Source organism: Hemiscyllium ocellatum, chromosome 22, assembly GCF_020745735.1.
Source record: "Hemiscyllium ocellatum isolate sHemOce1 chromosome 22, sHemOce1.pat.X.cur, whole genome shotgun sequence".
NCBI classification, from domain to species: domain Eukaryota; kingdom Metazoa; phylum Chordata; class Chondrichthyes; order Orectolobiformes; family Hemiscylliidae; genus Hemiscyllium; species Hemiscyllium ocellatum.
The window spans coordinates 37,643,247-37,659,854 of NC_083422.1; the positions used below are offsets into that span (position 1 = coordinate 37,643,247).

At 37.9% G+C, this 16,608-nt stretch overlaps 1 protein-coding gene across 1 annotated transcript in view; it reads left to right on the top strand.

Annotated features, from left to right (window-relative positions):
• acsl5 (acyl-CoA synthetase long chain family member 5) overlaps window positions 1–13,087 on the top strand; it is a 57,474-nt gene extending 44,387 nt beyond the window's left edge. The window contains exons 14-21 of the mRNA XM_060842440.1: window positions 4,350–4,445; window positions 4,716–4,788; window positions 6,615–6,703; window positions 6,783–6,899; window positions 7,867–8,010; window positions 8,269–8,370; window positions 8,970–9,041; window positions 12,851–13,087. Of these exons, the coding sequence (XP_060698423.1) occupies window positions 4,350–4,445; window positions 4,716–4,788; window positions 6,615–6,703; window positions 6,783–6,899; window positions 7,867–8,010; window positions 8,269–8,370; window positions 8,970–9,041; window positions 12,851–12,991 (834 nt within the window). The 3' untranslated portion in view covers window positions 12,992–13,087. The remainder of the gene's footprint in view (window positions 1–4,349; window positions 4,446–4,715; window positions 4,789–6,614; window positions 6,704–6,782; window positions 6,900–7,866; window positions 8,011–8,268; window positions 8,371–8,969; window positions 9,042–12,850) is intronic.
• The last annotated feature ends 3,521 nt before the right edge of the window (window positions 13,088–16,608 follow it).

Here is a 16,608-nt window from a genome sequence, read left to right on the forward strand (position 1 = left end):
AAACACCTGCCTCTTCCACATAACACCGCACGTTATTTTTATTTAAATCACCCAATGTCCTCTTGAATGCCTCTTGAGCTCTCCTTCACTTTATTCCAGGCAGTGCATTCCAAATCTAAACCAGTTGCTGTGTGAAAAACATTTTTCTCACCTCGTTGCTGCTTTTGCAAAATACTTGAAAACTGTGCCTTTTGGTTCCTGATCCTTTTGAGAGCAGCAACATTTTCTTCCTACCTAATCAGTACAGACTCCTGATGATTTTGAAAACTTGTATCTGGCCTCTGCCACTGCTGTGCAGTAATGGGTAGTCATTAACCAAGCGTGGGGAAACAGCTATTTTTCATTTTCTTTGTGGTAACTACTTCAATTACTTTTATGTATATTAAGTTCCTTAGAATAATCTGCCCATGAGCAAGCACATGATCAGTTTGCCAATCTATACATTTCCATAATGTGGAAGATTGAATTTTTCCATTGTGAAGTGCCTCTGGCAATAGGTGCTTCAAGCAGAGAAATTCTAGTAGTCAATTGGAATATATGCATTTATTGCTAAATTACAGCTCATTGTTATCATCTAGAATAATAAGTGCTGGTTATTTACTCCTAATGCAGTTCAGAACTTGCTTGCAAACCACTTGGCAGCAGTTGATCTTCAAACTAGTAGCTGTTGTTTATAGAATATCATTAGGCAGTTCTCCATGTAATGAAGTCTCAGGACAATTTCAATTTTTGAGATTACAGTAATTGAGGTTTTATTCCAACGTGTCTCTGACTTGAATACAGAGTGAAATGTCATTTGCCAACAATGCCAAATTTGAAGTCTGGCAGATATTAACTGACTGCAGCAAGATATAGATAGGGTATGTTATGATCCCAGCTGATATTATTTCTGGATGTGTCAGATCCTAGATTGAAAGCTGACTTGCTAGATCTTCTTAACAATAAAACAGAGTAAAATAAATAGGTAAAATAAAGATAAAATAGAATAAACCAAATTATTTACATAATACACAAATTTTGAAATATATGTTAAAACACAATTCCATTCATCACAACAGTACTCCCACTAGAGATAATTTATTTGTCTTTTACATCAATAGGACTTAATTGTAGCTTCAATTCCTGTCTTGAGAATTTGATGTCTCTTTTGGTGCTTTTCATACAGCTGAGCTTACACTTTCTCAGCTTCAAATAACCCCTTCACGGAAACCAAACATCTCTGATCTAAAATTTTTAAACTAAACCCCTTTTAGATAAAAACAGAAACAGAAATGGCTGGAATATCTCAGCAGGTCTGGCATCATCTGTGGAGAAAAATCAGAGTTAATATTTCGGATCCAATGATCCTTCTTCAGAACTGATAGTAGTGAGGAAAATGTTTTTTATGCAGAAAAAAGGGTTGGAAGAGGTGAGACAGGGTAAATGATAGGTGGACATAGAGCCCAAAGGGCAAGAAGAGCATTTAGGCAGATAAAGGATTGGATAACGGTCAACATAGGAGAATGAATGGCTATTAATGAGGACTATTCGTGATTAACAATGGATTGTGTGTAATAGCAGACCATGCGATAACAAGGGAGAAAGTGAGCACAGCAGATGCTGGAGATCAGAGTCGAAGAGTATGGTGCTGGAAAAGTCAGCTGGTCAGGCAGCATCCAAGGAGCATGAGAGTCAACATATTTAGCATTAGCTCTTCTTCAGGAATGAGGGTATGGCCTAAGGAGGCTGAGAGATAAATGGGAAGGTGGTGGGGTGGTGGTGGGGGGGGGGGGGGGGGGGGGCGGGGTGTTGGAGCTGGGAGGAAGGTAGCTGAGAAACTGATATCACCATCACCCCCAACTTCATCTACCTATCACATTCTCAGCTGCCTTCCCCCCAGCCCCCCTCACCTCCTATTTACCTCTCAGTCCCTTGGACCACCGTCTCATTCCTGATGAAGGGCTTATGCTCGAAATGCCGATTCTCCTGCTCCTTGAATGCTGCCTGACCTGCTGTGTTTTTCCAGCACCAAACACTTCAACACGTGATAACAAGGCCTGGTATGTGGGGGTTGGGGTAAGGACATGGGAGAAGGTGCCTCAAGCCCAAAAATTGTTGAATTCGATATTAAGTCCAGAAGGCTGTAGTGCTCCCAAGTGGAAAATGAGGTGCAGTTCTTCCAGCTTGCACTGAGCTTTGCTGGAGCACTGTAGCAAGTCTGAGATACATAGATGTTGTCCAGAGAATAAGATGGTGTGTTGAAGTGGCAGGCAACTGGAAGCTGATAGAAAATTTTGGCAGACAGAACTCCTTGATGTTCTGTGAAATGGTCACCCAGAGGAAAGGCTGAGAGACTTGAGTCTGTCCTCATTGGAAAGAAGCAGGCTAAGAGGGGATTTGACAGAGACATGCAAGATGATCAGAGGATTAGACAGAGACAGAGGTAGACAGAGACAGTTTTTTTCCTAGGATGATGACGTTAGCTTGTATGAGGGGCATAACTACAAATTGAGGGGTGATAAATTTAAGACAGATGTCAGAGGCAGGCCTGTTCTGTGCTGTATTGTTCTATGTTCCACGTTCATTTTCCCAATGTAGAGGAGACCACATTGTGAGCAGCAAATGCAGTAGACTAAATTGAATGAAGTACAGGTAAAGTGCTACTTCACCTAGAAGGTGCACTTGGGCTCTTGGATCCTGAGGATTAAACCTTAACTCTGATTTCTTTCCACAGATGCTGCAAGTCTTGTTGAGCTTTTCTAGCAATTTTTGTTTCTGTTTCTGATTTCCAGCATCCGCAATTCTTTTGAGATTTTTTTCCCTTTTAGAGAGAATGTATTTCTTAACAATCTTAAACCTTCTCAGGAGCAAATGTTTCCCACGTCCAGCTTCAACCAAAATTTCTCCAAAAACTGAAATCCAAAAGCTCTTTTTCAAGCAATGCGTGTTATTGCTAAGTCAAACCAGAATCTTCTATCTGACATTACACTGCTTGCTTTGTTTGTTTGTTTGTTAGTTTGTTAGTTTTCCCAGGAAGTCTCGCCCTAATACTGAGTTTTAAAGAACTCACCAAAAACCCGTATGTCAGTTGTTCAACATTCAAAAATCCAAATAAATTACATTAAAAGCCAAGTTGCCATAGGTCCACCAGACCACAGGGCTGCTCTCTCATTACAGAGAGACAACTGATGATGGTTTATCCTGAAGGTCACCACGCCTCAGGAGGGGAGAGAGATTGAGGAGGAGAATCCTTAATCGTAACCGCAGCTGAGGTAGGAATTGAACCCATACTGTTAGTATCACTACACATCACAAACCACTCATTCATCCAACTGAGTTAATATATAAATTATAGATCTTATATCACAGCTAGCAGAACGGACAGACAAGTGGCAAATTCATTTTAAAAAGGTGATCCATTTTTGCAGAAAAGTGGGAAGAAGATTCAACTGCATAGTTCTCAAGTATGCAGGAACAAATTGACTTAGGATTGGGGGTGCAAGGAGATTCATATGCACAGATCTTTGGTTGCAGGAGATATTGAAAACGTGGTTGGCAAAGTATCTGGAATCTTGAGCTTTGTAAATAGAGATATTGTGTCCAAAGGCAGAGATTTTATGCTAATCTTTTCTAAGGTCTCATGAAGCCACAACTAGAACGTTGCCTAGATCTAGTCACTTCACATTGAGAAGGATGTTCAGGTCCTTGAAAGAGTGCAGAGGAAATTTACTACAATAATTCCAAGGTGAGAGAATTTAGCAGCAAGATTAGTTTGGAAGAGCTGAAATTATTCTCGTTGGAGTAAAGGTGATTGAGGGGAATTTTGTTTGAGATGTAGATTATAACAGAAAAAGAACAGATCTTCATGTTAGCCATTAGTACAAGGCTTAAAGACCACAGAATTAAGAAGTTAGGCAAGATATATAGGGGACTGGGAGAAAAAAGCTTACAGATTGTAGGAAACAAGAACAGGAGAATAGGATCTTGCTGCCTATGAGGGTGATGGAAATGGAGATGATCAATGATTTCAAAAGGACTTCATATTTGGCATGTGAAGGAAATAAAATCTAGCACAATGGGGATAGAGTGAGGGGTAAATTTCTGTAGAGAGCCACCATGGTCTCAATGGGTTGGACGGTCTCCTTCTACACCATATTACTCTATGACTCTAGTTGTACCCTATGAGTACAAATTGTGTTTATACATGTTATTATCTTAAACTGCACATGAGCAAAGTACCAATACTAGAAACCCGTTATCAACAAATTCTACAGCTTAGTTTATCATTCAATGAAACAATTCCTTCTTTCTCTTTTGATTATGAACATTTTAATTTTTATTTGAAAATAATGTTATGTTATGTACCAAAGGCTACAATGGGAGGACGTGTCCGTGTGATGGTAACAGGAGCTGCTCCCATTTCCCCTTCTGTTCTGACGTTCCTTCGAGCAGCACTGGGCTGTCAAGTAAGTACAGGTTCTAGCTTGTACTTTCTTAGTTATCTGCTTTCACTTCAAAATTTAATTCTGCATTCCAAACCTTTTTAATACATTGCAGGTTTTGCATTTTAGGAAATGAATGAAAATTACATTTGTGGGAATATTTGAGTTGGGAAATAAAGGCCAAAAAAAATCAAAGAATTACCACCATGAATAAATAAATTTGTGCTTTAACAGTAAACCTAATTATATTGCGTTGGTAAGATGGGATCTAGATGCTTTTGTTGTCCTGTCTAGATTTTTGAAGCATATGGACAAACTGAATGCACTGCTGGATGCACCATCTCGATGGTTGGAGATTCTACTGCAGGTAATTTGCTTTACAAACAGCCCATCCTCTCCAATCTCCTCTCAAATGCCTTAATTATCAATTAAAATGTCTCCTTCAAATCTTACTCTAAATCAATGTTACCTGTCAAGTGTGACTGATTTCAGAATTGGGCAACAAGTAAACAAACCGCTTAATTAACTAGAATTAGCAATAACTGTTTAAGGTTAATTTACATTCTAAATCTATTTCTAATTAACATAATGGAAAACATGCTAAGGGAACCGGCTCACAAAGCTTTGAATGTATCGGGGCAGAAGAAGCTGCGAGCTTACAAGAGGGAAACTGTTGGGATTTGAGAATTTTAAAAATATCCCCATATACTGAAGTAGGAGGTACATGAGAAGAAGAATACGCCGTGTGGCATCCTCAAGTCCCTGTAGTGTCATTCAATGAGACAGGGCTAATCTGTGGCTTAACTCCAAACAACTACCTTTTCCTCTATTTCTTTGGCTAACAAAAATCTGTCACTCAGTTTTAAAATTAACAAATAATTAATCGCTGTTTGCAAAGGGATCTAGTGGACAGGGGTAAGTGGAATTTTTGTAAGGTAAGATGCAGGTTTTGGTGTTCTGGGTAAGTTGCTGTAACGCGATATGCAGTATTGGGCCCATAAAAAGGCCTTTGAAGAGTAGTTGACAAGGGAGGAGATGGTGGAGGAATCAAATTTGAAGTTAATTTCAAGCTTGGATGAAGGTCTTGGTGGCAATTGAGGACTGAATTCAGGAAGGAGATTGGTGCTTGTTTCAAGGTGAAAATGGGACTCTGTGCTCTAGACATTGAGTTTGATAACAATTTTCATCAGTCAATGAGGTTTCATATTGGTGATGATTGAGCAATCACTGTCATGGCAAACATGATCAGAAGGTTGGGGATTAAATCTTGCATGGTAGCAAATGACAGTTTTGGTTTTTCCAAAATTTAGTTGTAATAAATCTTGAACTCTTTCAGAATGTAACGTCTAACCAGCATCTGACAATAATGATGGAATCTTCTGCTGTTATCTTGTTAACACAAAAGAAAGGTGGCTATTGGCAGCATGTATCTGAAAGCTGACTCCAAGCTGTAGCTAAATTTGCCAATAAGCCAACTATAGAAGTACAAAATACAAGTTTGTAACCTAAGAACACTAGGATTGATGAAGACATGGGAAGATAAATTTTACAGGAGATGGAAGTTGAAACAAGTAGGATTGAGGCTATGAGTGTACCATAACGTGATTCAACAACAAAGCAACTAGTTTTACTCTGAGCTGTCTTCTTTTAGGTGGAGATAATTGACTATTGTGCCAACAGAATTTCTTTGAGAAAGCCTAGATTGTGATTAAAGATGACCAACCTATTGCCTATATATGGAAGTATTATAATTAATTCCAGTTTCTTCTTTCTGATCAATTGTGACTAAATATAGCAATGTCCTATTCTACACAGGTTTTATCCTGAGATGTTGATGGATACCATGAAAAATAAACTGACACCCTGGTCAAACAAAAGTGCATGTCTAACTTTCCAGATCTTAATTGTTGTATACAAACATTCATTAGCTTACTGTGCACACAGCCAAAGAAGGATACAATACAAACAAAAGGACACGATGTACTCATATTCCATGTGCGCATGCAAGCAGTTGGAAGAGAATCCCTCATGATCTCGCATTTTTTGAACATGGGTATAGTGAATATTGACAGGTTCAAAAGCAAATCCACGTGGACAGCCTCTGACCTGTTTGCCATAGGCACCAAGTGGCCACCTTTGGCTTGTTCATGAAATCATCATTCCAGTCTGTTCATGTACTGTTTTTCCTTCTAGGCCATGTTGGAGCACCGATTCCCTGTAATATTGTAAAATTGGTTGATGTTGAAGATATGAATTATTTTGCTGCCAATGGAGAAGGAGAGGTAATGGAGAACTTATCACGCCATGCTTTAAATGTTGGAAACAGACATTTGCTGATGCTAGTGGCCTTTTCTAATTTAGGTCTGTGTCAAGGGCTCAAATGTGTTCAAAGGTTATCTGAAAGATCCGGAAAGAACAGCAGAAGCGAAAGATTCTGATGGATGGCTCCATACAGGGGACATTGGAAAATGGCTGCCTGTAAGTCATTTCCTTTAATTTCATAAAATAAGGTTACTAATTGGATTTCTTCATACTCAAATCTGTGGTTGTTTGTATGCTATGCCCTGCCTGATTCAAGCTCCTCTTGCTTCAGAGTTCTGTAATTACAGTACATCTCTAAACAGGTTCAATAGAAATATTCATAACTTTCCAAGAGGCTCTTGTGATGCAGTGGTAGTGCCCCTATCGCTGGGTCAGAAAAGTCAGGTTCAGTCTTATCTGTTTTAGAGGTGAGTGACAACATCTTTCAAGAGGTTGGTTAGAAAATACCTATAAATTTTCAAAATCCATCGATCTCTCTCCTTTTAGACAGAATAGCATTGATGTTTTTTTCACTAACAGTACGACTGTAATATTGCAATAGATGATTGATTCAACATTGACATAAATACTTGCTCAACCTTTTTCATTTCTTCTCCTCCTTTCAGAATGTTATCAGAGTTAAAAACTAGATAGTCGCAACCTTAGTTACCTCAGGAAGATGATATGAATGCTATCTTGTCCTGTTGCTGTGTTAATTAAAATGTTGTTATTTACTAGAAATGTATACCACAACTGAATTTGAGCATAGTTGCTTTCCTGGAGCTGATTAACTCCGAATGCAAAGGAAAAATCACGCTATGCTCGAAAAAAGATTAACTGCTTATTAATTCCATCTGAGAAGCTGGTTTAGGCTCGAATAATTAACTGAGCTAGTTTTATTTAGCTGCAATGCACCTGTCTGGACAAGTAAAATACTAATGAGTTTTTGTTTACAACTAATGAGCATTGGAAGATTGAAAGGACAATAATGAGCAAAGGTGATTCTACTGTTAAGAATTAATGAGTGTTTGCTCTTAATGATTAATAACTAATTTCTGATTGCTCACTGAGATTTAACAGCAAAAATGTTGGAGAGAGAATTTGGATTTTTCTGATCTGCTTCATCTCACTTTTGCATTTTCAGAATGGAACACTGAAAATAATTGACAGGAAGAAGAATATATTTAAATTAGCTCAAGGAGAATATATTGCACCAGAGAGAATTGAGAATATATATATTCGAAGCGCTCCTGTAGCCCAAGTTTTTGTGCATGGAGACAGCTTGAAGGTAATATTTAGGTGATTTGTCACCTCTATGTTTTATATTTTTGATTCCCAAAGCTATTTTGAATAATACTATCTTGAATGTGTACTAGGAAATAAAAAAAAACTATCCTGCTATGATTTAACTTGTGGTTAAATTTCTGTTACTTAGTTTTTATGTCTCGTTGAACACTACTGGTATTTATAGCAGGTTGTTGCATGAATTTTGGAAAGTCCTCAATAAACTAATTATATCACGTACTTTCTTTTACACCCTTTTCAGTCTCATTTAGTAGCCATTGTGGTACCTGACCCAGAGGTACTTCCAGAATTTGCCACAAGTAAAGGATTCAAAGGCTCTTACCAACAACTTTGCAAGAATTCAGTATGAATTTTTATTTTCTAAATGTAGTTGCTTAAGATTTAAATCAATATAAGAATTTGTAATGAATCTTGGAATCCTCTCCATTTATAGTTTTTCTAATTTTAAATGACTGATGGTGGATTAAAACTATGAAGATTCAGCTTGTCTTTGGGTTAATTGTTAATGTTTCTAGTGTGGAAGGGCTCCAACTGTGCATATTTACTCCTATCCCTGGAAGATCAATGGCATTGGGTGGATTGTGGGAGAGGGCCCATAAATTGAAGTGGATAAAATGTCTTGCATGTTGTTGAAAGGTGAACAGTTGTGGTTAATGGACCAGTGTTGTCTTGTTAATTCTTCAGAAGTCACCAGTTAAGATTTATGTACGTGCTATGCTAGACATTAAGTAAACCATGGACTCTGCTTTGAAATGGTTCTACCTTAGCTGATGAAATCTAAATTCCACCTCTATGCATGAATCCAGAGGCTTTACAAATCGAAATAAAAATTAAATGATCCAGTTTGATCAAGCATATTTGCTTCAGATCTAAGTTTACCAATGTACAAAGAAAGCAAAGGTTGTAGTACTTTGCTCACACCTTTACCCTCTCCATTTTTAGGAAGTAAAGAAGGTTATTTTAGAAGACATGGTTAAACTGGGAAAAGAAGCTGGACTAAAATCATTTGAACAGGTACATTATTAAGTTCAAAACTTAAAATGCAGCAATATAAATTGACTATTTGAGTGACACTATAATTATTAATCCCTCAACCCTCACTGTCTGTTGATTCAATTACATCTCCATCTTATTACTGGCTATTCTTCTCTAAACTGCACAATGTTTAAAGTAGTTCATGATTTACCATCAATGTGTTTATTCCATAGTAACTGATATAAAGATGAGCAATTCTTTCCTCTGTGATTTGATTTGGGAGCCAAGAAAAATAGAACTTCAAAACAATCCTGCAATTGTTTTTATAATCCAATATAGCCTTGCTGGAATATATTCTGCGGTCATCAATCACTGCTGGGTCAAAATTCGGAAATTACATTCCTAATGTGGGAACGGTGGTGTTTGTAACTCATGTGGACTTCTGTGCTTTAATAAAGCAACTCCCAAACATCATCTCCAGTGCAACTCGGGATGAACAATAAATGCTGGCCTAACCAGTGATGATCACATCTCGTGAATTTTTCAAAATGATTAATGTGTGTACAGTGATCTCCTTTTGCTTAGTTTTATAATGTTCTAATTTCCCAAAACGTGCAGGTATCCCAACATGCAAATCGCCCACAAAAACTTTCACCAGTGTAACTCCAGTATTTTCCCCAAAGACTTGCAATTTATTTCGTGGTAACACTTAAATATGCTGTCCATTCCTTTGCTTCACTCTCCTATTTATTGACTGTGCACATCCATGGCTAAGACTAAATGGGTGCCTTTGTCTCAAAGGATTGAAACAATCTGGCCTTGAGTGAACAAGAACTAATCAAGCTATTTTAATACTAAAAGTGTGATATGGACAGAGAAAGTTGGTTGTTGGTCCTCAGTGCTTTAAATTGCAATAGCATCTTGTACTGTAGTCAGGGTTAAATATTTTTCTATAGTTTAAAATGTTATTAAACTAATAGTCCTGAATCAACCTTTATAAAAGCAGGATTAAGACAGTTAGCTGCTCCAGCACTTTGTCATCAGATTAGATGACTGATTTGTACCTTAGCTCCTTTCAATTTTGTATTTGCTCCAAATCCTTTTATACCCTTATGGAAATGTCAATCAATCAATCTCAGATTTTAAATTGTGTAAGAGTAACAAGCTGCCACATAGCGCATATACATGATAGAGTTTGTCCTTATGTGGTTCACTGAGAATGGATCAGCTGACCAAGCCACTTTGTGTGTTATGTCTAATTATATCTATGACCAGCTCTGAATAACATGAAGGTATAGTGGAAAAGTAGAGCAAATTGCTACAACTAGTTAAGAGTATGATTTCCATTAACATAGAGAAGGACTTCTTTGCGTTGTAATGTCACTGTGTCAGCAATTCAAGGATCCAGGCTAAAGCTCTGGAGACATGGATTCAAATCTCACCACAGAAGCTGGTGGATATTAAATTCAATCTATAATTTTGCAGACAGAAAGAACACTCACAGAGTGCATAAGTTTCATCTAAAAAAAAAATTGGTGACTGCCATTCTCAAGTTCATTTTACAGGGCAAAGCTTCTATCAATTACTTGTCAACCAATCAGCACTCTCCTAGAGTCATAGAGATGTACAGCATCGAAACAGACCAACTTGTCTGACCAGGTATCCCAACCCCAATCTAGTCCCACCTGCCAGCACCTGGCCCATGTCTGTCCAAACCTTTCCTATTCATATACCCATCCAGATGCCTCTTAAATGTTGCAATTGTACCAGCCTCCACCACTTCCTCTGGCAGCTCACTTCATACACGTACCACCCTCTGTGTGAAAAAGTTGTCCCTTAGGTCTCTTTTATATCTTTCCCCTCTCACCCTAAACCTATGCCCTCTAGTTCTGGACTCCCCCACATAAGGGAAAAGACTTTGCCTATTTATCCTATCCATACCCCTCATGATTTTATAAACTTCTATAAGGTCACACCACAGCCTCCAACACTCCAGGGAAAACAGCCCTAGCCTATTCAACCTCTCCCTATAGTTCAAATCCTCCAACCCTGGCAACATCCTTGTAAATCTTTTCTGAACCCTTTCAAATTTCACAACCTCTTTCTGATAGGAAGGAGACCAGAATTGCATGCAATATTTCAACAGTGGCCTAACCGATGTCCTGTACAGCCGCAGCATGACCTCCAAACTCCTGTGCTCAATACTCTGACCAATAAAGGAAAGCATGCCAAACTTCTTCACTACATATCAACCTGCGACTCTGCTATGAACCTATCATATTGTATTTTTCTCTTTACATTTGTACATTTTGTGAATTGTCCTGATTAGTGTTAGATGAAAAATGTTTCAGCAATATTCATTATCCATTGAGGTAGCATCTACTGCTTTTGGGGGGAGGAAGTTCCACACTTCTACTATCCTTCGTGTAAGAAGTGCTTCTCAATTTCATTCCAGAATGGTTTGCTCTTACTATATATTCTTACGGTGGGAGTCAAAACAAGAGAAAACATTTTATTTATCTACCCTTGCTAGTTCATAAAGTTTCAAACCCACTAATCTCCTAATTATATTTGTCAAGGATTATAATCCTAGTTTATATAATATTTTTGAAGCTAATCCTTGGGGCACAGATAAAACTATAAAACCTTTACAACACTCTGTCCAAGGGTAATAAATTTCCTAAACTATAATGTCAAGAATGGTACATGTTATCCAACAAATGTGGTTCAGCCCAGATCTTTGGAGAGCTGTTTGTTTTCCTGCTTTATATATTTTAGCCTTCTGGCTATAAAGGAATAACTCTATATTGTTCTGTTTTGTATCTGACTATATTTTAATAATCAGTACATAGAACAGATTTAAGTTACTACTGTTCCTAATCTTTTCACTATTTATTTAAATAATATTTATTCTTCCTTGGACCAAAATGGATAAGTTTACACTTTCAAGTTTCGAAATCCATCTGCCTAGTTTGTCCGCTCATTCAATCTATCAATGTCTCTTTCTAAATTTTTGCTTCCATCTGCATTTTCACTACATTACTAATCATGGCATTGCAAACTTGGTAATCTTATGTTTTCAAATGATTAATTGACATCATGAAAGCAAAGTATTGCAGATGCTGGAATCTGAAATAACAAAGTATCGAAAAGTCACAGCAGCTCTGGCAGCATCTTTGGTGAAAGAAACACAGTTAAAACTTTTGTCAGAACAAATAATGTACAGATGAGTGACCAGCATAGATCCTGTGGGACACCAGCTGCTTTCTTTTGAATCAAGTAAATGTCCATTAAGTACAGCTGTCTTTTCTACCACTTAACCATGGACTTATAGAATGGTAGCAGCACAGAGTGGGATACAGCATAATGCCCTTATCTCTGAGTCAGGAGGTCCAGTTTCAAGTCCCACCTGTTCCAAAGGTGTGCCAATGTGACCAAGTTGGTTTAATACCAACACCTCAGGAGCAAGTTACTTGGATCAGTCTGGCTGTGTTGAGTCTCAGAAGGAATATTTCACTTACAGACTCTCTCCATAGCTCTGCATGTTCTTCCTTTTTTCCTATTAGGCCTCTACTACACTCCCAAAGATCCTAATCACTTGCAGAGTGAAAAGATTCATTGCTTCTTTTCTAATTACCTTGGATCTGTGCCTTCTGTTTCTCAATTTTTCTAATCTATGTTTATTTATTTCAACTAAACATCATGTTATCTTAACCTTTTCCAATTACAAAGAACTCCAGAATGTGAGACATCACATTTAAATGTTGCAATGTTGACTCTTAAACCAATTTGTTAGTGACAAGATCATTCTTTTTGGAAATATTCTGGAATCAAATCTTCTCTTTTAGGTAAAAGATCTTTATCTACACACGGAGATGTTCACTATTGAAAATGGACTCCTAACCCCAACACTGAAGGCCAAAAGATCAGAACTTGCCAAGTACTTCAAAAGTGAGATTGATCAACTCTACAAAAACACGCAAGCATAGTTGTCAATACGCAGTAAGGAATCTCTGGATTGTGCTTCTTGTCTTGTTGCCTTTGAATGGCATATTCAGCCTCAAACTGTACAATCACAAACTCAATAAAACACATTTACTAAATAACAGACTTGAAAATTGTGTGCAAATTTCGAACATCAACATGCAGTGTTTCAAATTTTTGATTTAAAAGTTTAAGTTTTATGATAACTGCCGAAAGGAGTGAGAGTGATGGTGTGTGTGTTTGAGGGGAGGGAATAAAATTATAATGATCATGAACCCAGCTCACTATGGAAACAATTCTTTCAAAATATAATGATGTAAGCCAGAATCATCTTTCCCAATGTTTTTCTGACAATCCAGGTTACCCTTGACATTAGTGAATTCGGAGAAGATTTGTAGCTCTTGTTGAGATTCTGGATGTAAGTTTGCTTGCTGAATTGGAAGGTTTTACAATTGTACATTTTATAATTATCTGGGGCTTAATATAAATTGTTTAGAATGTCTTGATCTAAAACATAGCTTATTTCAACTTAGATCAGTTTATGTGCTTCACATTTAGCAGTTACACTGTGAAATGAAGCATAGTTGAACATCAATACAGCATAATTTTAAAGTGTTCTGTACCACATGTAAATATACAATCACGAACCTCTTTCCCAAAAACGATCAAAAGCTCATTCACATGATGCTGATGGTGCTTGCTCTAGGGCTATAGGTTGTTGAGATGCCCAAGTCAAAGCTACAATAGCATCTAACAGTAATTTTCAATGTGAGATGGAAAAGTGTATAATTTATATATCCTGTTTGGATTTCAAAATAAAGGCAAATGCTGATTGGTTATATCTGTGAAAGATTTTGATTCAATTAAAAAAAGATCAGAGTATCCTTTTGGAACAAGAATCCAGTGTTTGTTCGAAAACAAGTGAAAAAAGGAATTTATATTGTTGGGTTTACAATAGCGAGGATAAAAAATTAAGGCCGTGAACTTGATTTTAGTTCAGAAGCATCTAGCACTGAACAGGATTATTTAAAATTCATTTCAAAAGACAGGGTTGAGTTCAGAAACAAATTTAAATTTCTTGGCAAGGTGGTGTCAGGGCAGTATTGAGAAACATTGACCTCAGTAGGTGGGTTTTGTTTGTGAAAGTTCTAAACTAGGAAATTTAAAAATCTGCAGGTCACTAGAATTAAGAAGGTTTAGATACTCGGATTTGTAAAAAGCTCAAGTTAGCAGACTTGGAAACCACTCTCATCAATTTCACTCTTTAGTCTATAAAGAACCTGCAATGAGTCAGTTAAAATTTTAATATTGGTTACCATTTCTCTGGACATGAGTCTTGGTAATAGATACCGTTGGGAAACAAAGTTTGTTTTGTAATCTATATTTATATTGTTAAAATTTCTTCTGTAACAATAAATGTTTATTTAACAAATCTGCAGATATTTGTGAATATGTCAGTTGCTAAATAAAATAAGTAAATAAGACCTAACAAGCCAGGTTTCATTCTAGAATCATAATCTTGCTTGAATGTCCAAGTTCAAGTCCTTTATGGTGTGTTAATTTGATGAAATATAGGGCAACCGTTGTATCCATGGAATAGTTTTCTGCTGTTTCAGTTACTCGTGGTTTACCGCGGCCCGAACGTGTTACAGGGAACATTCCAGAAGCAGAGACCGGGGGCTGTTGGGAAGGTAAGTTTCTCATTTAAATGAATATGTTTTCTTCAATATGCAGTTTCGGACTTCTGCGGTAGGTCTTGAAAAGTATCCCCCGCAGGTACGTGGGACCGCTGTATAGGAGTAAATCAATTCATAATTCGATTCCTCGGTGAGTGTTTGTTCTGGATTTTGGAAAGATTGAAGATTGCATTTGCAACAGATAATTTGGATTCTGATCATGACCTGGGTAGGCCACGATGATATTAGCAGCAGAATTGGCCGTTTAAGCCATCAAGTCTGCTGTGCCATCTGATCATGGCTGATGTTTCTCAACTCCATTTTCCTACCTTCTCCCTGTAACCCATGCTGCCCTTGCTGATCAAAAACCTATCTATCTCTGTCTTAATACATTCAATGACAGCTTTCTGTGGCAATGAGTTCAACAGATTAAGCATTCTCTGGCTGAAGAAATTCCTCAGCATCTCAGTTCTAAAGGGTCATCCCTTCACGGAGGCTGTGCCCTCAGCACCTAGTTTCTGCTACGAATGAAAACACCTTCTTTACATCCATCTTTCCAGCTCTTTCAGCATTCTGTAAGTTTCAATGAGATACCCCTTATTCTTCTAAACTCCATTGAATACAGATCCAGAGTGTTCAACTGCTCCTTGTATGACAAGCCCTTCATCCCCATTGTAGATTTTGTAACACTCCTCTGTACCCCTTTCAAGGGCACCACTTCCTCCCTTAGACACAGGGCCCAAAACACCCTACAATATTCCAAAGGAGGTCTGACTGGAGCCTTATACAGCTTCAGCAGTACATCTCTGCTCTTGCATTGTAGCCTTCTTGAAATGAATACTAAATATTGTATTTGCCTTCCAAACTACCAACTGAATCAGTACGTTGACCTTAAGAGAATCGTGAAAGAGGACTCCAAGATCCCTTTGTGCTTCACATTTCCAAAGCCTTTCCCCATTTAGAAAATAGCTATACCAATTTCAATCTGCGCTACAAGTTCATTTACTTTGTGTTACATAATGTGTGCATTTAAGTACAACACAATGTGTGCAGTACTCAGTCCTGCTTTTCCTGACCCCTTTCTCAGAGTTGTGTTTTATCTGCTGTGCCTGAAGTTAGATTCCTGAGTCTTTTCATACTCTCTGCCCTATTACTTGTTGGGGGAAACTGTAAAAGCCTCCACTGAGCATTCCACCTACCCATTCATTTGAACTTTTTCCATAAATTTCCATACAACTGAACTAGCTTAAGAGCAGAGATTCCTTCAGCACTATCTCCTGGATCCAATACCCTCTCTGCTTGTAGTCTCATTCTCCTGTCCCTAACCACTGATCAAATTTGAGATAGTTAACTTAAGGGGTGTGACTGCCTCCTGAAACACAGCATCCAGACCACTCTCCTCTCTCCCTGATGTGTCACAGTGTTCGAAACGTTGGCTCAGACTCGCTGAGCTAGAATCTGACTTCCTCAAGCAACCAACAATTGTTACAGATGCGGTCACTTTGAACCACAATGGGAGGGGTCCACCAGTTCCAACATCATGCAGGTACAAGAGATTACCTGGCCGTGCAATTCTGTTTTAATTACTTAATTCTTAATTTGATTTTTAAAGATTTCCTACTGGTTATATAGTTTGCAACCTGTAAATACTCCCCTCTATTTACCTTCAATCTGCAAGTCACCTATGCCATATTGTCAAATTAGGAGCTATCACAAACCAATGAACTTATGGTTTATCAGTGACGTCACTCTTTTGGGCTGGGCCACTGATCCTGGCCTTTAATTTATCACACTAAAAAAGACCTTTGAAGTGATTAGCCAAAAAAGCTAGGAAAAAGCACGTCTTCCTCTCCACCAAATTATCACGTAGCCTCCAAATTCCCCAAACTATATACTCACTCTGGATGTGATCTGTCCTTTCTGACTGAGTGCAGCTTACCAGCTAA